Genomic DNA, 23,443 nt, shown 5'->3' on the forward strand with positions numbered 1-23,443 from the left:
GAAGCTTTTTCAGACCTTCAGACAGCATGAGGTTTCAACAGTCTAGTTAATACAATTTGGTTTTGCACAATGTCATTTGGACAACATCATTACAGAATGCTTCACAATTAATTACTTTCAAATAGCAGCTTCTTTCCCCTGTGGAGAACGGGATTAATTGGGTCAGATGTAAATATGCATTTCATGGATCCTACTGAACACTTGCCCATCTCACCAATTTACTATGTAATTTGATACAACTGGTGTGGTATCTCTGGAGATATGCAGGACTAGCACTGTTGCAAGTTGGAGTTGAAATACATTGATACAGCTGATATTCTCAGCCCGTATTATGCTTGGCTCTAAGAGTGCTATCCTTTCATTTCTCTTGCAGAAATACTAATTTATATTTATGCATGCTGAAAAACTAAGTTGTTGAAAACAAAACTCAGAGCAGATCTCAGAGCTGATATGAAATGCCTTGAAGAACCCCTTGCAATGTGGGCTCAGAAATTGTCTTTCTCCCAGGTCTCTTCACTCCTTCACAGTGCAGAGGGATAGACCATGACTACAGTGAGAAACCCTAAGGTCAGGGGCTTATTGGATGACAACAAGTAAAGATACACCACCTACGTGGCAGGAACTGAGGAGAAAAATTTTGGACAAAGTCGTTTCCTTGACTTTTTATGGAGCCTAAGACAAAAAGGGCTAAGCCTTGGGGTTACACTGACTTTTCCCTCTTTTTCTGGAGTCTTGAGCAGGGACATTTTAGGTCAAATGTAGTCATCCTGAAGTCCCTCATCTTCATTTTTGTGGATGAAATTTGTATTCAAGAGCGTTTTCGTCAGATCTATTCATGAAATAAGAGAACACAGAACAGATTCAACAAAAAAATCATGAATTTCAAAAACAGTCTAGAAAACACAAGTTTGTGCCTCTAGCATGTGTTTCTTGAAAAGCTACTTCTTTTTGCTTTAAAGCGCCAAAAATAAGAACATGCCTTCCTGGCTTTTTTTAGCTTCCTCTGCCCTATTTTCAGTTTGCACTCTCCCCTAAGTATAATAAAAAATGAGACATTTGCACCCAGCTGGAGAGCACCTTTCATGAGCTGGAAAACTGCAGACTTCATTTCTGGCATATTTCCTGCTGTTCATGAGTAACTACCAGGACAAACTCACTCAAGTGAAGTGCAAACTTCAGTCCCCAAGGCTTGTCAGGTTAGAACTGATTGTTTCATGCGCAGCATGATGGGTAGGTACAAGGGAGGACTCTGAGCTTCTAAGGCAGAAGTAACACTACCAACTAAACCAAAACAAAAACAAAACAAACTTTCTCAGATACACCTTCTAGCTTTTTTTCTCTAGTTCTACCTGTCCCAAGGTGATGGAGTATAGTCATTTTACAGTCCCAGATCCCAGATATACTGTTCTGTGGCCTACATTCTGCTCATATCTTACTTTATATAAAGTTGTAATTTGCTATGGTATTTGGAAGGTGGTCAGCTTGAGTCATCATACTGCATCATGTCCTGTTTGGTGCTTTGATATGGTGCCTGGTTCCTACAGTTTGATTTTCTGTGCCTTCTTTTCACACATTAATCTGTGTTGTACTAGTTATGATTCTTTTGAATGAAACCTTACCTTCCTGTGCTTTATCTTCTAAAGCTTCAATAATGTTTTTAGTAAAAATATGGATGCATTATATGTTCCTGAAACAGTGTGTCTCAGTGGTTGGTATCTGCCTGAGAAGTGGTAACTTCAGGAACATGGAGAAACAGCTTCAAGGTGGCCAGATAAATCACCACGCTCATTAGATAGGTAACCCTTGTTGACCGCACAGTTAGCATTTTTTTTTTCCTTCTCTAAAAATACAGGGTAGCATGTTTTTATTTAAAATTAATAATAATGAATTTACTGTGGTTTGGATGATGACAGATCCTTGGTACACAAAGATGACTCTCCTGCCATGTACTGAACCATGGAGTCTTTCTGATTCAGCGGATATGATGGTTCACAAATTTTGCAGGCTAGATAACTTGTCAATTCTCTACCACTCTGGTTTTCACTATCTCTAATCTAAACTTTTTTTCTTTTTTTTTTCTTTCTTTTTTTTTTTACAGAATTATGAATTTTGTTCTCCAGGCTACTCTGCCATTCTCTAGCACCTGGATTCCAGCTATTTATTTGTCCTGTTCCATCTTTCAATAATGTTTAGATATGAAGCATTTGATATTTGGAGGTGTTTCTCAACCATTAGGCTGTTTCAATAATCTCTCCTGCAAACTGATATTACATTTTCCACAAACTACTCTGCCTGTAATTACAGAATCTTTAATGTGCCCAACTTTTTATTTGGTTTCCAATATTTTCTCCCTTGAAATGTGACTATCCACTTTCTCTTCTGTTTTCTGGTTTGAGGTGAAAAACAATACACAATCTGTCATCTTACTGTGTCTGAGATGATAATACACATCAAATACAGATACTCCTGTGCTTTGAGTTTTAATCTTAGCTCCCTTCCTCCAATAATATCATGAGTAAAGCTTTACCTCTGTTTGTTTTGTTGCTGTTGTTGTTTGCTTGTTTGTTTTTTGCAACCCTTGCAAACAGTATATTATTAAAAAAAATGTTTTCCACTATTTCTTTGTCTGTGTTTGTTTTTCTGTTTAAAACTTGTTTTTCCAAGAAGCTTAGTAACTTCATTCCTCCTACTTTCTCTGTTTCTAGTTGCTGCTGTATCTCTATTCTCTCATCTACTCTGGGCCACCTGGACAGATTGCTGTTATTATGTCTTTTAATCCATTGCTTATATGCCACCCCCATGCCCGATCTGCTTCTTTTCATACTTTCTGTTTTTAAGACTCTTCTCATTCTTATGTGACTCTAGATTTAAGTTTAGATCTAGACATATATCTTCTATTGCAACATTTTTCTAGTTTGAAATTATTTGTTTCTGTGTTTAAATGTTTAAAGCCTTTATAACAAGACTAGATAATTAACAATTAAGAGTTAACTAAACCCATTCCTATCCCATTCATAGGCACAATTTAAAAGCAAGCAAGGACACGAAATCACAGGGTGACTTAGTAACACGCACAAATTCATTGTCCCTGTCTACTGTCCGATAGGTTCAATGCCTGTATATCCAACTCTATACTGTAGTATATCCAACTATAATGTCAAGCTAAATGATCATTTTGATATATTTCTCTTCTTCTAGATTTTTCAGTGTCATTACATAAAAGTGCTAATGCAGTTTGCCCTGCAGAAATTAAAATTACCACGATATCTTGAGGGTGTTTATCTATAACAGAATCTACCCTGTGTTTAATCCGTTAAGTAAGGGGAGAGAGAGAGAGAAAGCCATTCAGCCTGGATTCCTATTTTTCACAATGAAACTCATGTGCTTGGGCTTGATCTGTGAGTACCAAAAATAGCACAGCAAAAAGGGTTTTCCTTGAGCACTTCCATTATTCACATGATGCGGCAGGTTACGTAACGCAAACTGTGCTTTACACTGCCAAGCACTGTACACGTGGATGTTAGCGTATAAAAATTTCCATTGGGGACAGTAGTACCAAGTGTTTTAAAGGGGAAGACAGGCTAAAGGCACTGCCTTTTGCAACACGAAAGTCTAGGAAGTCTTAGAAAATTGTTTGGAGGTCTGACAGAGGGATCTCAATATGCTCAAAATGGCAGAGACGTCCTTTGAAAAGCAGTGTTACTCAAAGAGTATCTCTTCTACTTTTTAAGGATGCAAATATTTTATCATTTTGACAGTCAAAATGATTTTGTTTGGACACTTCAGGCATCTGTCTCTCCGCTGACAGCTCCCCCAGAGAACAGCAGTTCTCTAAACTGTTCCAGGAAATGTTTCCATCTTTACGAAGTAGAGTTATCTTTTCTGCTGTAATCATTCAGTCTCACTACCAGCTCCTTCATTTGAAAGCACCATTTGTGCCTCCCTTTGCTAATCTGCATGCATGTGAAACCAACAGGACGTAGCATTATTATTTGTATTGCTCTGTGCCCCCTGCACATGGAATTAGAATCTGTGACAGTGTTGCAGTCTCCAGCTGCATGTTTTTTTGTTCAAGCTATAGAAGGTATCACTTTTAACTCTAACAATGCCAAAATTGATGCCTATTCTTGGCTATCACAGAAATAATTTAGGACCAGGGGGCTGGTAAGTCATCTTTGAGATGCTGGTATGAGTATTGTTGTACTGTGACTCATTTTGAGTAGTGATCATGTTACATAATAATTACTGTTTCAAAAAGGATGAGAATCTATGTAATCAGAGTTTACTGTCTCCCTTGAATGCCATAATTTTGAAAAATAAGCAAATGTCATTTGATTATTAGAAATCACATTTCAAATTTAAATATTAATGTAATGAAACTGTACTATATCCTCAATACCATTGGGCCCTTGGCTTCTACAGACTATACTCTGTCTGTACAAAAGGGAGCAGAGCATGATATATAATAAATAGGCAACCATTTCACTCATCAGAGAAGTACTGCTACTGTTGGATGTATTCCACTGTGTGCAGGAAGGCTACACAAATCTTTAAGACAAGCACTGAATACTATCTCTAACAGAAACTGCTTGGGGAATGCAGATGGGTTGAAGAGCTGATTAGCTGAGGAAGTAGGATTTTGTTTTGTTTAAAAGGTTGCAAAAGGTCCTGATAGTGCAATCTTCCATAATGCAGTGACAGGTCAATGGTTCAGCTGTAAATTCAATGTTTGGACCATCAGCAGCACAGTCTAAGCCTTCCTAAAGAAACATTAACCACTATTTTATTGGGTCTGACTTTTAGCTTAAGAGATCTGACAGGTTCATGTTTCTCCTGCTTTCATGCAGTACTCTCATGACTGCCACATTGAGAAGAACAAAATCCAGCAGTGCCAATAATGAAAGTAGTGACAGAGATGTGGACTTACAAAACTGAAAGGACTCTTTTCCTTGATCTGTAGATCAACTTAATACAGGTATTTTGGCCAGATGTGCTTTATTTCTTATTTTGCCTCCCCAAATTAGAATTGAATGAGGCAGTATAAATATTCAATCATCCTCTTTTCCACTCCGTCCTCTTGGCTGTGATTATTGAATGTGCATTCACTGCAAATTTCTACTGCTATAAGCAAGTCAAGCTCCTTGCTTGTGAGTCTCCTCTGGCACTACAGCCTATGTTCCTCTCAGCAGGCAGATCTGAGCAGAAAAGTACTGAGCTGGTGCTGTGATAGCATCCCTCCCCAGACCTGTGCCTTTGCAGGCTGAATATATGGGCAAGGGAAACACAGACATAACCTTGACCTAGTCTGTCTCCTCTCTTCACCTCTCAAGCACAAACTGCTTTCTGTGCTGGGAGTCCTCTAGAAGAATTCAACACCATTGGAGCTCCAGCTCCCGGGACTCTGCAGTAAAATTCAGAGTCTTGGCATGTGCACCATCCTAGCTGTATATACAGTCTATAAACATAAAAGAGAGATCATTCCAGACTTTTCTTAGGTAGGTCCTTAGGTCCTTACATGCACCTAAGCTGGACTCCTGCCTCTAAGTGATCGATGACATATGCAACACTGAATACTTACTTGGACTGGTTTGCAGCTCCATGATGTCAGCTGCCAAGCAGCAGCATGGTCTTATTGGTTGCCTCCTCTAAAGAGACCCTGGCAATTCCTGGCAGTTGCTATATCTGGTTTGGTATATGTGTAAGTATGACTATTTCTGCATTAAAAAGGCTCCATAAATAAAGGCTCTCTTCCACTGTTTGATATCACGTCTCTGTAAGTCAGCAGTTTATCATATTGCAAACCTTCTATCCTAATTTTTCTGTTTAACAGGAACTGTGTAATTTTACTACTTTGATTCTGAAAGAGAACAATTTCCTTCATAGCACAGCAAATTCCCTGAAATCATTTGTATCTTACAGTCACAAAACTTTTTACCGAGCTTGGTGAGAGGCATATTACAGTTCAAAAGCTGCTCAAGCAATGTGTTTGTTTTGGGAATCAGCTTCTGAAAGATTTAAGTTCTTGTCTCATTTTATTTAAATGAACAAATTTCATTTTCCAGCAACTAGTAACAAGTAGAGAGCTGTTCACCAGGCCCATTTCTGTCTACAACACTGATTTGCTTATCTTCACTACTCACCTGCAATCTGGATCTATCAGCTGCTATGCTATTGCTTCACATTTCCTATGCATTACACTGTGTAAAAGATTTCAGTCCCATGGCTCTTATCGGACAAGTAGAATGAAGCCAAAGAATATATTTTGGATTCATAGGTATTCTTTCTTCACTAAACAGGGTTCATGACATGATGAGAAGGAACACTGCATGTTGATGGTTCAGGAATACGTATCATACCAATTAAATATTTATTATAATTTTGTTGGCATGCTCTCATTTGAAAGATGAGACGACGCAGGATTTCCTGTCTCAAGACATTTTCTTCGCTTCTGTCCTGCTCACTCTACACTTATTATAGGACTAGGCTACAAAATACACATGCGCTTTCCTTAGGACGTTTGGAATGGGAATGGCACAGTCCAGTCATGGAAACAAAAAAGCAAGCATAAAGATGGACCCAAAGGAAGATATAACATGAAACTGCTGTTCATGCTGGGGACAGTACTGTATATTTTGTGGTGACATTTAGCAAAGAGAATACAAGAGGTTACTAGTGATGTCATGAATATCATCCATTCTAATGATTCATGACATCATTGCAAATACTGAAATTCTCTCTTGCTTTCTCTTTCTCACGACAGTTTTACCCTCAAACTTGAATTGCCGATCTGATTCACTGTCCCGTGCGCTGATGACTCTTTGCTCCGCAAGCCATTCATGCGCCGCACGGACTCGACGCTTTCATTCCCAACAGCCACAGCCTGTGCCTGTCCCCAGATTGTCAGCATAGACAGCAGCAGCAAAAATGGGCATAGCACAATGATAACAGAACAACACATACAACACGCAAAGAGAAGAATGCTCAGTTAGAGAAGACCATCATGCAAAACCATGTGGTTCACTTTCAAGACAAAATAAACCAAGATAATCACGGGAAGCAACTTCAAGTAAAGCAATGCAGACACCACATCATAAAAAAACGGTTTTAGCAACATTATTCCCTATTTTGAATAGTGAGCATCCAGATTTATAGGAAAGTGAAAGCAAGCCTGTGCTCATGGGTAGCCATCTCATACTCCAACAGATTATATCCTTGTATTTAATTAGGGCTTTTCCCATTTTGTATAGAAGCCATGTACAAGGTTTGGATGAATGCAGGTCTTCTGGTGCTTTTTTATAAAAAAAAAAATCTTGTTCTAATAGTCAACAGATCATTCCCACAGCAGATGAGTGTCAGTTTCTGTGGGTCAAAGCTTCATCATTTTTTTAATAATGTCAAGGCCATCACGGATCCTTACAAACAGTGGTGTCTTACCAACTCGTTCACCTCTAAAGAAAACCCCGTCTCTGAAACTGAAATTGCAGGCCAAATAGAGCAGTTTCTACTGCTGCTCTGCTGCTCGTGGAAACAAAGGCATCCGGTGGCAGCACATCTGGTGTATGTGCCTATGACTGGCAAGCCTTTCTGTTCTCTCTGGTAATCTAATCTTAACGGGAACCTCAACTCACCCAAAAATAACATAAAGCCAGAGGACAGTGCTGGATTCCCAGGGCATCCATCAAATAATACATTAGCTACAGAACATTTATTAGACAGACACATCAAAACAAAAACGCCCTGTGCCATTGTTGTCATCCCTCTTGTAAAGGAACCCATTATTTGCTGCGTAGAACTCTTGTGCTGCTCAACTGAATATTTATTTTACCCAGCAAATGCAAGCAAATATTTATTTTACCTAGTAAATGTTCACAGGCAGTGGTAAACCTGGATGTTTCTACTGATACAGAAAACCTGTGACAGCGGGAAGGATGAATAATGTAAAGTTTTTATAGCTGCAGGAATTATCATAACTTGACTATAATTCAGTTTAATGTCTATTTTTGTCTTTTAGTTTACCAAATAAAAAATGAGGAAAGACTTCTTAAAATATTTATAGACTGACATTCAGGGTAAAAAGAAGCCTCTCTTCTACATTTCAGGCACTGGTATAAAATGATCTGATAATGATACTCACAGAGCGTCCTTTTGTTAACAATTTTTGGCTAGGATCAATAATAAACTGTGAAACAGTGCAATACAGAGAGGAAAGTTTCCTACTCTCCGTTTTTTGATCTCGTGTGTTGTTTTAAGCTGGGAATGACCCCAGTCATTGATGACTTTCAAGTGAGGGCAGAATGGTTGGTCACTCCCGCAATGGGCTCTCCTAAGGAATTTCCCAGTTTAACGTGACTAGCTAGGAAGAAAAAACAGGTCTCAAACATGGGCTGATGCCATCAGGTTTGGATGATGTCAAAGAAATATATTGGTACACTATCATCTACATTGCTGCTTCCAACTGTACCTTATCTGCTAGTTGATAACCCACAATAGCATAACATTTGGGGACCAAAAGAAAATCTAACAGCAGTCTGGCCTGGAATAGGTAATAAGGTACATCTGCCTGAGGAATTAGAGAGAGAGAATAAAAATCTCAGAATCAGTGGCCAATCTATTGACATTTATTGATAAGGTCAGTGAGCTGCAAATAAACCCAATAGCCAGTTTTCAGCTTTCTGTCAAGCATTAAATCACTCAAAGGAAACCTTAAGTCGAGACTTTCGTTCAAGAGAAAGAAGAACTGAGGTGAGAAATCAGACTGTGGGCATGTTGTCAGGGCAAACTCAGGCACACTAAGTAAAGAGCAACTGTACCTTGTTTTGTCTTCTTTGCCTTCTTCGAAGTCTCAGAAACTCCTTGTGCTGCCGTGAAACAAAGTTGACTGCTGCATATTCCAGCAACGCAGCAAAGACAAAGAGAAGGCACACAGCCATCCAGATGTCAATAGCTTTTACATAGGAGACCTAGAATGAAATAGGACACAATATGTTATTATTCCAGACTCCTTCAAAAACGGAAGATATTTGCTTGAAAAATAAACACATTTCTGAATAGCTTGAATTCCAGTTGTTCCAGTTGTTCTTTTTTGTTTGTTAGCTTGTTGATTTATAACAAGTAAAATAATCAAACTATTAATGGAAACATGTATTCACAAAAAAAATGCTAATTATGATTTATTCTCTTTGACAAAAGAATTAAAATTAATTCCAACAAAATATAAATGGTCTTATAGTCACAATCACAACTTATCAGAAAGAATACGGAGATAGGGCAAGAAACAACGCATATTGGAAAAGAACCCTGAAAAAGCTATAGTTACAGACTTCAATCTCTTATGAGCTAGTTACCATATTCACTATTTAGCTATGTTTAGTAACCATAATCCTAAAGTAAACTCAGGGCTTAGTATCCCATCGGTTTACATAACCTCGTGTATATGTTATTCAACATTCCCTCATAGCTTCTTGCCCTTTACAATAATTCTATAGTAAAAATACACCTTCATAGATATTATAATTACAAATATCCAAATATCAGATGTCTTTTATATAATAAAAACACATTCTGATTTGAACTGACTAGTCCACTATAAAATCGGGTGTATTCCAAGGCTATAATGTTATAAGGCTTTTTATGCTATTACTCGCACAGTAGGCTAAACAGTAGTCAGTTAATGAGCTGCACATTATTCATGTCAAAGGTACATTGTCCTTCACAGCTGTGCTTGTGCTTTGCCTTTCCTTATAGTCTTAATTTTTTTAAGCAAAGATTTTATATACAGGCAAATTTTCTCTTTTGTTGACCAGGTATTACATCTCAATGTAAACACAAGGGTCTTTTTGTGGTTGTCTAAGTAAAAGCATAATCTACTGCTGCCTTAGGTACCTAGCCTCCATTTGCTAGTCCACAAGTGCACAAAAGTCCAGTATAATGTTAGCAAGATCTCTGGAGATGTCTCAGGTTCCCTAGGGCTCCTCAGAGGACACTGCCACCACACAAATGAATCTTGTGTTTACGGCCAGGCAAAATGAATCACACCCAAAGCCCTGAAAAATTACAGCAAACAGGTGTGTAATGGTTGAATAATACCCTCTATGCAATACCTTTCAATGCAGATAAAACATACATTGGTCTGAAAGGGAAGCAGAAAGGGATGTGCTGTGAAACTGATGTTCTGATGTTTAGTGGGCCCAAGTCTCCTCCCTGGACAACCTCTATCCCGGGATACTTACACACATCGTGCTTGTATGGAAGTGACAACCGCTTCACATCATTGATGGGAAGCATGCCTGTGTCAGGAGGGTTTGCACCTGTTCGCTAGGTATTTAAACACCATCAGCTTTCAAAGTTTTTAGAGCTTTTTGTTGTTATTGTCATAAAATGGACTATACTACCCTCTGTGCTCCAGCAAATAATATGAGCAGGGGAAGTAGCATTTAAACACTGCCAGAAATGACACAAACTCTATTCTGCAGGTCCTGAACCTCAAGCAGGGAGTTTCTGAGGAGCTGAGTACTGCTGCTTGGCACATACAGCATTCAGCAGGGAGCATGTCTTTTCCAAGGAGAATCATACATTTCTGTAGCTGAGACTCTACTCCAGCTCTGCACTGCCATGCCCACTGCCATGCCCAAAATGCAACATACCTCACCTGAGACAGAAGAGAAGCATTTAGCAGGTGAGGCTATGAATTCATTCTTTCAAATTAGACATACAGCAGGGATGCATTTCTGTCTCTCATATAGTAAAATTTAACAAGTTACACCTTTACAGAGTGTCCGTAAAACCCAGTTGAAAACTCTGCAGTGCCCCAGATGATGTGCCACAAGCTGGGATACAGATGGAATAAAGCCACTGTAATTTCTGTAAAACGGAGCTGAGTATAGATTGCTTGTTACCTTCTTTTAAGGGGCAGCTTGTTTTCCTTTACAAACGCCCATAGGAGTCATATTAGACATGCACAAACAGCTGGAATGTGCTGCCAGAAACAGCACAAAGCACAAAGCTGAAGCCACAAGAATCAGCATTTCTGACTGTGCAAGTCCTGTCCTAGCGTGCTGAAAGCACCAAGGGCAAAATAATAACCAAAGCCCTGAGTTAGCCTTGCTGCCACTTACACAGTGCTGTCACAAATGGCCTTCACACAGTCGCTGAGCCAGCTGGATTATTTTAACTCCAGCCTACTGGGCTGGAATCAGAGGAACACAATATGCTTGGCAGGTACCTAGCTTGTTTTATCGTTGAGCCATTCTCATGCCATGGCACAGCTTTAAATGAGCAAACAGAAGGTGATTGCTTCCAACAACACATTAAAAATAAATAAATGCGAAAGTGCTGCAGTGAGTGACAGCTGATCCCTTCATTTTCAAATCATTTTATGTAATTTTACTATGGTATCTCCATTAAATACAGAGAATTATGTTGCTTAAAATCTAAAAACCTGTGCAACTTTCTGAAAATAGGATTTTTTTTCTAGCCACCCCAATGCATGGAAAACTACTCACATCTACTGCACCAAACCCACAAGAGCTAAAACAAGTACAAATTAGGGCAATAGTGGATTTCACAGTCTGTCAGGGTCCATCTCTGCCTTAGCTGATATTCACCTGTGCCTTCTTTTACCCACAAAACGTCCACTTGCACCAGATTCTAGACTGTTCTGAAGCAGACCTCTCTTAACCACCTCTCCTGCGGAAGCTGTTCCACTTTGTATGAAAACACTTAAAAATGCATTGAGTTGGGGACTTGGCACACAGCCTCCCCTTCCTAGATGGGAATCTTAACCACTGGAATATAAAGTGGTTCTTACTGTCTGTGTCCCGAGCACAGGCAGAGGTTGAGGAAGCCCTATCACAGAGTATTTCATGGTGGCTGAGCGATTTACTCAGTGACATGAGCACAGAAAAGGTTTCGTTTTGATCTGCACATTTCAGATGAGCGCTATAACCTCTTGCCTACCAGATGCTGCAGCTTCTTCCTGTGTTTTAAGAGAAAATCTGGCTCTTATATCACTGACATCGCCCTTTCTCAGGAGCAACTCAGCATTTCTCCCTTATCTCCACAGGAGACTCTCCACTCTGCAGGCTGCTTTGTGGATCTTATTCCTAGGTGTTTATCTCTCTTTTGCACTCCACAGCAAAACTTTACATATCAAATTTTGAGTGTAAAATGCTGCTGTGTGACACAGCAAACAGATATCTGTTTTGTATGGGTCTATATTGGTTAGGTAAGGCCCACAAATCATTTATATTAGGTAATATCTTTGATTAATTTTAACCGTCAGACAAAAGTTGTATAAAACTGCCCCATAATACAGTCACCTGAGCACTGACATCTTTCCCACAATTTCACTTACAGACAGAATGCAAGATTTGCAAAAACACTAGAAATACAAGGTTAACATTATCAAGCTATCAAGTATAGAATGAAGTATTAGTGGTGGTTGTTTTTTAAAAGGCAGACCTTGTAAAATTTTATCTGATGAGCTTACAGTCCCAATAGTATAGTTGCTCCATTTACTTTGTGTTTGGAATTTCTGCCTCAGTCAGTTTTATCACTTAAAGAAAGGATATTAAACAGTTCTTGTAGTTTTTTTCTTTAAAAAACTTGACTGTTCTATGTTTTACTGCATGTTGCAGAACTTCCATTCTAGAGTTTTATTTTGGAGTTTTCTGAGAGGCAGTGGCTTGCTCTCAATCAAACTCTAAATTATATCAAACATTCAGATGCTCTGTAAATGTTTTAGGGTGAGTAAATGAGGGAATTTTTTTCAGTGAGGTCTGTCTTCAACAGGAGCCAAGTATGATAAAGATGAGCATAATAAATGTGACAAAGCAATTCCTTTCCCTTCATATATTTCCTAATCTGCTAGCTGTGTGCACTGTTTAAATAAAAGAGCGGTTTGTGCTCTATATAATATTGCTGTAACATCAAAGAACTCAACGAAATTCCTCAAAATGAACATCAAAGGAGGACTTAGGGTATTTGCAAAATGCTTGTCTACATTAAACCTTACAGAGGGGAAACCATCAGCACCATCAGTAATTGTTGGGATCTCCCCCTTCCACACCCAGTTGTTTCCTTCATCCCTAGGAAACCTGGAAAAGTCCTCTACGACACAGCTAACCTGCCTGTGGAATACCCATTTCAGAAATAAGGAGGAATGGAGAAGAAGCCAAGTACTGGCTTGTAGCAGGGAGATGTTGAGGCCATCCCTGTGACATTTATAGTGCAGCCACTACAACACACTAATAAAGAACGAAAGTAATGACTACATTTACTGCAGCAAGTAGTATTATCAGGCAGCCCAGCAGTCCAGCGTTGAAACCCTGGTGGTGGGGAGTGGAAGAGGAGGGGAACAGTTACCAAAGCTATCATTTCCCAGGCTGTGATAAATGTTTACTTGTCTCGGCAGGATTTTAATGTCCATATTCTTTGATTTATGTACATTAAAATGAAAAAAAAAAAGAAAAAGAAAAAAAACTCATGCTATAATCAGAGCTATTATTCTGCTACTGGAAAATATGTATGGACCAGATAGATAGATTTTGACAGAAGGCAGTTCATCACCTAACCAGCCCTGTGGAAGTTGTAGTGTCCTCTGTTTGCTCACTTTCAACAGCACTAGGTGGGCTGGAAAGGCAGTGATCTGGCTGGTGGCCTTCTTTGCTTTTGAGATGAAATCAGGTTAAAATCAAGTCCCGCATGTCCCACTCAGCAACCAAGCAACTACCCTCAGAGTAACATGCCTATTGAATTCTTTGATGGATGAATAAAGGAGAAAGTGGCAAGCACACATTCTTCGATTATTTGAATACACAAACCAAAATAGTTTTTTTTTAACGCTTTCTTTTTTCAGAAATATTTATTTCATCTTCTATTTTTAAAATGAAATGTGGGCACATTTCAAACAAAACAAGAACTAACCAAGAATTATTTAATTAAAAATTCTGATAACTTCCTCATAGGTGCACCATTTTTTTTTTCTACCAAACTCAGCAGAGACTCACAAATTGCCCTAGTTATCCCAAATTGACTTTTCTGGTGAATAAACTATTCATCCAGAATTTTTTGCTCTATTTCTATTGCTGGTCCTGCCAAGTCATGAGTTGCTAAACCTTCCACCCACTGCTGATGCAGAACTAAATGCTGGCTGTATTGAAGCCATGGCAGACATTTATGGTTTGTTTTTAATTCATTCAAAGGCATTTCTTTAAAGATGTCCAAGGAGTTAAAGTATTTACAAAGATGTTCACAGGCAAAATTTGTGATCAGGGACCAGATGTGACAAAATTCACTAACACTGTTAATAGCTAACTTTTTTTTTTTTTTTTTTTAGCTGCTGTGCATACTTTGCATTCTTGAGCAAGAGAAGGAAAAAAAGACCCCTTCTCAAAACAGTTTTCAATTCCAGGGAAGGCAAATAGCATTTCCACAACAAATTGCTTCTCTGCTACTCCAGTCAGCCAGAAGTTTCCCAAAAGCAAGTTTTCCTAATGGAAAACCTGAGGGGAAATGCTAGCATCTTTGACTTTGACCATGCACACAGGCCTGTTTTTGTGACAAGTCTCTACCAGCCATTCTGGCAGGAAGACAGGCAGGTCTGGGCATCCCACTTCAGGGGCCAGGGTGGAAGCTTGCGGCAGGATTGCATATAGCATTCTTGTCAGAAAAGTAAAAAAAATATTTTGATTCTTTGAAAATTCACATTTTTTAATTCCCATTCTCATCGCCATTCAAGGCTTTTTTCCCCCCTCTTAGAATCTCTTATATTTTCCCTTGGAAAACAGATTTTGGGTGGCGCTCACCCCCGGTATCCACAGACGCAATACCTATTTGGCAGTAGTGATGGCCGTCAGTTTACCAGTTTGATCCCATCCCCTCTAAAGAGTAGACTAAGTTTTCCCACTTTCAATTAGAGAGGAAAACTGCAAGTATCCAGCATTTTGTGAACCTCTGTCACACATGGTTAAGAGTTGATTCACAGGATCGTGTTATAGTATATCCAGCAAGATGTGGTAGCAGAGGCACAAAATAGTCACAACACCCTGGAGATCTAGAATCTTTAAATTATGCGATTATATTCTATATGACACATTACAAAAAAGTAAACTTGTGTTACAGAAGTAATAACATATTTCTCTTTAGCATGAATTGTATCTATTTGCACTTTATGATCTTTCTTCTAAAACAGCATATTTCCACCTTTAAAAAATCTAATCTCCTAAAAACAGAATCAATTATCAAGTAGATGAAGTTAAGAGTACTTGTTTTTCCTTTCCAAGCATGTTGGCTTATTCATCATGTGTCATTTTATACCATCATATGGTCTAGCTGCCTCGCATTTCCCATTCCTGAAAATTTGTTCTTTCTGTATAGGAAATTTGGACAAAGATGCACCATTTCTACTTCCATAGCCCTTGACTTTCTTGAAAATAATGTGACTATTTTTCAGAAAGAAAGAAAGAAAAAAAGAGAGAGTAATTAGCTTAAGGCATTTTTTTTCAGCCAAACAGTTATACAGCTGAGAAAACACAAGCTTGTGCTTTGGTATGATAATGGTGTTGATTCTCCATTTGGGAGCAAACAGGGTGACTGTATTATGCAGTGATAATACAGGGACAGCCTAGCCTCTATTTCCTGGGGGGACTAAAACTCTCGTTGAAACTGTAGCCAGGGTTAAAAGCCTAATGCTGTGGAAAGATAATCAACTGTCTGCTGTATCACTGTTTACTGAGAGAGCACAAAAAATGGAAAAATCTTTCTTCTATCAATCAGGGCCTGGAGTTCAAGTCTAGTGTAAATCCTTGCACAAATTCTTAACAAAAGAGTACAGAAATGAAATGCTGAATTAGCTGAAGAGGATCTTGCGATGCTGCCCAAGAACTATGCTGAGTTCATGCTTTGTAAATAGGGACAGAACGGAAGGAATGAGCAGATCCACACTTGAGAGCACCAAGCTGGGCCTCACTGACGATCAAAATAATAAAGGAAACAGTTACTTCTCTCTGTTTCTCTATGGAATCAAGTTTTGGGAAGATCCAGAAGCTAAGAAAAGAAAAAAAAAAGAAAACAGAAAACTTGTCTTTCTTCATTGTTAGCCAGGACTTTGGAGTCCATGAGGGCAGCACTAAGTCATCTCATTGCCTTGGTCCTGAAAAACATGCTGGACACAAGCATTTCAGAGGACCCCACCATTTCCTCCAATTCAGCCATATCCTGAACACTATAAGGAAATAGAAGATGTGGTTCTTGTCACTTTCCAGCCTGGTTTCTTCTCTGATCATTTTGTAAAAAAGAGTTTGTCTTAACCGAGCAACAGGAATGAGCTCTGCTATAGTGTTAGCGCTGTAAGCCTGTGACCAGGAGGCAGCGAGCTCCTACCTTGCTCCAGTCCAATGTCACTGTCAGAGCTGGTACAGTTTTGTCAGTACAGATCTCAGAGAAGACAATAAAAATCATCATTTGTGCTTAAGCTGCCTCAGAAATAGAGCTGCAACACCAAGCACAATCTTCTTTCTGATATTCTGTGCATCTCTGCTCTTGTGCTCTGTCCCATTTTGTATGTTTTGTCTTCTTCTGTCATCAGGAAGCCAATTTTGAATAAGAACTCCTGGGCATTAATTAATTCTTTTTCTTTCCTTTTTTTTTTTTTTTCCCCCTTCAAAACCAGCTATTTTCCTATAAAGCTTTCTGCAGCCAAAGGGAAAAGCAACCCTTCTGCACCCACAAAAACCTAGGGTGCTCTGTGTGCACAGACTTAGCGTGTGCAGGTTACTACAGCATCTCAGTTCTCCATCAGTTTGGCTTCTGAATAAAAAAAAATCATTCATTTCATTCTTGCATATGAATCACAAAAACAAACAAGCAAACAAAAAAACAAACAAAAAGCTAATAAACAGACAGGAGGAACGATATGATCCATTTATAGAGGTGGCAGATAAGGATAGATGTGCCTACAACAAGGAAACAATTTCTTGTCAGTAAGTAATTGAGAGGCATTCATCACATGGACATATCTCCATATCTTGTTGGATCAGGAAATCATTACAAAATGAGAATTAAGCTGAGCTGCATTAAGAGATGGGAAAATATTCATAAGGGTAGCCTCTGTAGTTTTATAAAAATATCAGTCTCAGGACCCATTTAAAATAAAAGTTTCAGGCATCATATTCCTATTGAAATCAACAGATAATATTTCTATAGTGTCATTAAATACACACTTGACTGCTTGGAATCTAAGTAGTAAATTCTTCAATACAGGAAACGTAATACAGGAAAGAGAAAACACCTGAGGAAGATGGAAGTGAAACCACAAAACCGTGATCTCATGGTTGCTGTCAAGAATTGCTGGCAGGGTTTTGAAACAATGTCATTAAATTCACTAACAGAGTAATATGTCGATATATACCAAAGGAATATTTATAATTAAGATTCATTTGAAATAAGAAATCAATGTGCCATGTATCTGTGTAATGCTTACTTCTGAAATGCTACTTCTCTCCTGTGATTGCAGTTTTCTGAAGTGTAATTGTAATTTTTTTTTTTAGATAGAGCATTAACTCAGATTCAGAAAATTGTCTTGTTTTCCTCTGTAGGTCCAGAAGAATGTGTGAACTAGTATGCATCACCTCAAGTGAAGAGTAATCTTTATTCAGCTCACCTGCAGCTGAGCCAGACACAGTCACTATGCGGGCAGCCTGGCTAGGACGAATTGCACCAAACCACATTGTTCTTTGGCTTTTGAAGAGTTAACTGACTCGATGCACAACTATTATCAAATATTTCTTTCAATAGGAGCATATCCCTTCCTTGCATGTAAACCAGGAAAGAACCATGCAACTGACCGGTGGCAATGCAGCTACCGAGATCAATACAAGAAAATTTTACACCTATGGGTACACATATGGGTTTAGGTATTGTTTTTCTATTGATGACATGGAAATTGCGTTAACATTTAGGTGACCGTGGAGCATTCTTCAGCATCCTCTCCATGTTATGTTTTCTATCCTGTTCACAACTAAGTGAACCATTAAAAGCGATCCAATTCACTGAACCAAGCAACAAAAAACTAAATTTAGAAAAAAAGTCTGCCTAGGGCTATAAGCCTTTTTTTCCCCTTTAACTCTTGCTCTCTGCTATTTGTGAATAGAGAGTTAAATCTCCTAATTGCTTAAGATTTTATTCCTAAATTCTGGATTTCTTAGGACTTCCAACAGATAATTTGGGGAGGGGGGAGAAGGGGAGAAGGAAGAACTTACTTGTACATTTTTGTGACTGTCAGTCACTCTAGATTACATTAGATTACGTTAGATTTTAAATTATACACTACATATCCTTTTGTTAGACAAAAGTGCTAAATACAGCATCAGACTAAAACAACCAAGAATGGGATGATTCATTACATTACTCTCACTATCTAAATATGTTGCTTTCCTGACTATTAGCTGATTGGTCACTTATGATTTCTGAGTCATTTATCATTTTAAGTAAGTGATTCTTCTGGCTCTGTATTCTGAATTACTATCTTCATAAGATTTAAACAGAAGAAAGAATATGCTTTGGTGAATAATTTAAGTAATATATAATCAACAATAATGGTGCAACAAATATGTACGCTATCAAATTATTCTATTTTTGAAGAAAAGAGTTTTAAACAAAAAATTAAAAATCTCCTTAAAAAAAATCCTAAATTTGACATAGAAGAAAACACAGGCTCAAGAGGGATAACATGGTCCAATTCCAACTGTAAGTGTGAGTCATATTTCATACTTGAGAAAATGCAGAACTGAAAGAGGATGTACAATGAGAATAATAGAATATGGCGAAGGTGAAATGTATGTAGAAAGAAATTGGTGGTCTGGATATTAATAAGCAGAACAAAAGAAAATAAGAGGGATAAAGAAGATAGGTGAAATGCAAGAAAATGGAACTCAAAGAGAAATGAACAGTGTGTACCAGGATTCATAAAAAGATTTCCTTAAAAAAAACTTTAACTGAATCAGTTTTCATATTCTAAAGGGATCACGGTTGCCACATTAATGTAAATATATGCAAATAAAAATCCACGGCAGCTGTAGCCCTTCCACTCAGGACCTGGAGTCAACACTGTTCTTGGTAAAACAAGGGTTGCATGCCCCAGACTGCCATGTTGAGGAAGGTCATATTCCTCAGTACAGTGCAGAAAGCAGAGCATTTCATGCTACTCCAAGGACTCTTCCAGCAAAGAGCTGGCCTCACCTCTTTCTGGCCATGATAGTCAGTTCCAAACAAACAGGGAAGCTGCAGGCAGCCTGCACCACATCTTCAGAATAAAAAAACTAGGCCTGAGGGTTTAGACAGCACCAAACATTGTGGCAGAAGAAGACCCAAATGGCAGTTGTGACGCTAATGTACCTTGTTCCCTCTTCATGCTGTTTGCATTATTTGGAATTTAATGATCATTTCATTCACTTTTCTAAACTTGAACGATGCATTTTAATGAAGATCTAGATGTCCTTACCTTTTGAACAGTTAGTTTCTGTTAACTGAATTACATTTTTGATATTTTTGATCAGATGACCAGCCATGCAAAGAAGGAGCATGGAAATCCTGTCCAGGATTCACTCCTTGTTAGCATATGGATCATGATGGTCCATAATAACTTACAGCACTTGCTCTGCTGCTAACATGAAAACTCAGAATTTTCTCAGCAGAAAATTTCCTCTCAGGAAATTCTCAGCAATTCAAGAGGAAAAACAATCCATTGATTTACAGTAAGAATCAGTGAATTTTGAAATTTTGTGTCCAAGCAGAGTTAGTACTAAAGTTTTGTCCCAGCCATCATGGTTTTTCATTGAGTTTCATTTTCAACGAACTGAATCGTGTTGTAACTTGATATGCTTTGCAGGACTATAAAGCTAAAGAGCTTAGAACCTGTGACTGTATGTATTTTCATGAAAATGTACGTAGGTAGGTATTTTCAGCCACTGTGTATATCACAAATACAAAATAGCTAATAGCTAAGAATATCATTGCTTCTCAGTGAAGGATGTTGGCTATTTCTTAGATCAAGACCTTCTAACCATACATTCTTTTGTTTGTGGCACATCTATTTTCCTTTCTCAGCTTACCTTTAAGCCAAAGAACTGGCATTACTTACTGGAAGAGTCCTTTTTAATATTTTTTTCAAGGTAGCTTATCCTAAAGCCCCAAATTCATTCCTATACATGGCACTTTTTCCCTCGTTCCTTGTCTAATGTCAGAGTAGGTGCATGTGTTCTCTTCTGCAGCTCTAGGTAAAGCATTCAGAGACTGTGGGATAAGTAATCAGAGTGGCACACTACCACTACTCCTGTATGCTCAAGACTTTTTTGAAGTTGGCTGCCCCATATCTAGCAAAGGCTTGCTGGCTTCTCACAGTAGGACTTTATGATACCGGTAGATGAATGTTAAATTCATAAACAAGGCTGGAGAAAGCGAGGAGGGAGCCAACTATTCTGTATCTACTGGGCATATCACTGTTTCTCAGTGAGTATTCACAAAGCAGTTTACTCATCTTTGCAGAAAGTGCAGGGGCAAATCAGTTCTGTTTCACTTATTTCTATTTGTAATTTGATAGATGTATGCTTTTGCATATGATGTATGAGGTTATATACTGCCTGCAGTTATAGCACTATATTGGGTGGTATCTGCCTCTCTACTTTCTGTTTGTGTTTTCTCAGTTTGTGTCAAATTCAGCATCTGTTAGGAAGTGACAAGGAGAAGTAGAAACATCTACAGGGAGGAGACACTACTGTGTCCTTTGGGAACTGACCTGCTCAAATGGAGAAGGTCCAAAAGAGGTACTGATGTGATATCTGGAGAAGATGTATTGAGGAGAAGCCAGACAGACCTCAGAGATGGTGGACAGAATATTTCCTCAGACCCAAAGCGGACCAAATAGTGTTTTCTGCCACTCAAACTGATTGAGATGGCTGGAATCAAGGACACAGTAGGCAGGAGGAGGAGAGCTGTGTATGAACCTGTGCATTTCTGCTCAGTCTTACATAGCTGCTTTGAATTTTCTCTATTTTTAAAAAGGTTAAATTCTTGTTCTTTTCGTTTTAACTGAAATTTGGTTATTTTTTAAGTTGAGGCTTTTTATTTCCTGGGCTATCTCATTAAGGGAAGATATAGGCATATCCACCTCAAAACTCTGGCTGGTTCAGGGTCTTGACACAAGCACCATTTCACAAAACAAAGAGACTTGGTGCCTTTCAGCAGACTGCCCAGCCTTTCATGTGTCATGTACTGAGTTAGTGGGTGTTTCCTCTGATACTCACCTCTGTACTCCTGGGGCTACAGAGTAAGAAGTAAAGCCAACTTGTTCACCAAGAGCATAATTTACCATTGCCCTGCAATGCCCCCATAAAGGAATCAACAGCTAGCTCAGGAGCTCTCTCAGGGACTGTTCCTGTTGCAGAAGCCTTATACCTGGATGCTACTCAGCCAGATTTCTGATTTCTTCCTAACAGTGGTGCATCTGATAAGGGCACTGCACAAGTCAAAGTTTTTTAGGCCAGGCAGAGCATATATCAAAGGCAGGAGAGAAAGGCACCAGTTTTTCTGATTTCCAGGCAATTGTGGCCTGCTGGGATGAGCTGTACAGCATGGTGTAACTTAAAAGAAGCCTCAAAACTTCTCCAACCTACACAAGAGAAGACAACAGCCTATATATAAATAACAACCTGTATAGCTTCTTTTTTTTTCCTGTCAGTTCCCTAACCAGCTAAAGACGAACAAAGCTTTGAAGTGAGTCATGTTAACTCCTTTTATCTCTCTCTTTTTAATTCTGAACATTACAAGGAAGTTAAGAAAGCACATTAGTCTAAATTTTAAATTATGATGATCAGGGTCAAATCAACGTTCAGGAGATTTTAATAAACTGGCAACTGTGTAAGTGAGTAGTTCTATTTGCATAACTATGAAAGGGCAGGTATCTTGCTCATATTATTTTGTGAACATTTACTTTACCGATAAGTCTAATAATAGTAATAGCTCACTTTCAGTTTTCTTTCCAGTGCTACAGATTTTTGCAACATCATTCCATTCCTGATATTAGCTTAAATGACTAGAGTGAGAATGTACGTCAAATTCTTTCATATCCAGGGGGCAATTACAAGCTAAATTTCCATTTGACTCAAGAGAATTAGCACTTAGTACACAATTTTAACTCCCACTTATGTCAAAAAAGAGTCCAATAGGTCTATAAAAAGTCTAGAATGTGCTGTCCCATTTACACAGTATTCACATTCAACATTGATAGTACATTATCTCTGGAAAACTCTCTTGCTCTCTTTCTCCCTCTCTCAAAAACTTTGACCCTGCTAGCAACTGCTGAGGAGAATGACACATGGCTAGAAATACAAAGAGACACATTTCATAATATATTTAAAAGCTATCTTTATGTCTGATAAGTTATTAATAGATGCCAGGAATTTCAGCAACACTTACTCTATCATAATTAATTAGAGCTGTGGGGAAGTACTTGTCTGGATGGTGAACCCTATTAAATGTTTCTCACATGAACTGACATCTACTGGCTTGTCATTATGTCTGAGATGAAAAACATACAAACAAACAAACAAACTAATAAAAAGTCAGGGAACTATACAGCATAGAACAACAACATTAGCAGGGCCTAAACTGTATCTAAGGAGACTTAAAAACTGCAAAAGTTCTCGGTGCTTCTCTGATTTTTTCCCCTCAAGGATTTTAAAGAAATATCTCAAAGAAGTTGATTCATTCACTTCCCAAAGAGCATGTGCAATATATGGAAATATTACTAGCTCCATTTTACAAATAAGGAAATTCAGGTATGAACTTAGGAAGCAAGCTGTCCAGGGAGGCTTGAACAGGAGCCCATGGTAAAGCTGGAAAAAAAATCAAAATCTTTGGCTATCACATCCATATTTTAGATTCAAGGTCATCCTTCCCACCTGTCTGTGAGAGTAATCTACACAGCTGGCTATCCTACAGAATTGCCTAAGCCCATGGGAACTTTCCTGGGGAGACTCTGCGTCATGGTCACACTGCAAATGGGATTTCACAAAAGATGCATATTTGTCTCACTGCCAGACTTATCAGGAAGAAAAGGGAAGAGTGACCGAGAAAAAAAAAAGTGGAATAATAGTACCCTATCCTTCTTGACTGTTGATGGCAATTTGACAAGAAGCAGCAGTGAAGAGCAATTTGAAATGATTTGTTTTTTCAGTATAGGTTATACTTAAATGCTGTTTTTTGATTTTTTTCCCAACACATTCAGTTGCAAGAGAAATTTCACTTAAGCACTTGTTTTCAATGTAATGTTTATGTTGCAAACATATTTGTCAAGTTTGCAACACATACTTATCTTGCCTAAAGGGTACTTTGTGTCTAATGTTATTCCAGCAGTCATGATTTTGATTGATTGCACATCAGGAAGCTT

The 23,443-nt window shown here is 38.4% G+C and overlaps 1 protein-coding gene across 4 annotated transcripts in view; it reads right to left on the reverse strand.

Annotated features, from left to right (window-relative positions):
* Window positions 1-23,443, reverse strand: part of GLRA2 (glycine receptor alpha 2) — a 120,977-nt gene that overhangs the window by 19,814 nt on the left and 77,720 nt on the right. For 3 of the 4 annotated variants that reach the window (XM_010215785.2, XM_010215783.2, XM_088520209.1), the window contains exon 8: window positions 8,811-8,960. In XM_010215785.2, coding sequence (XP_010214087.1) covers window positions 8,811-8,960 — 150 coding nt within the window. Of the gene's footprint in view, window positions 1-6,766; window positions 6,887-8,810; window positions 8,961-23,443 lie in introns of all 4 variants that reach the window. The other variant, XM_088520210.1, reaches the window with a different exon arrangement.

Source organism: Tinamus guttatus, unplaced genomic scaffold (assembly GCF_059628265.1).
Source record: "Tinamus guttatus ecotype Peru unplaced genomic scaffold, ASM5962826v1 Tinamus_guttatus_pri_ptg000083l, whole genome shotgun sequence".
NCBI lineage: Eukaryota > Metazoa > Chordata > Aves > Tinamiformes > Tinamidae > Tinamus > Tinamus guttatus.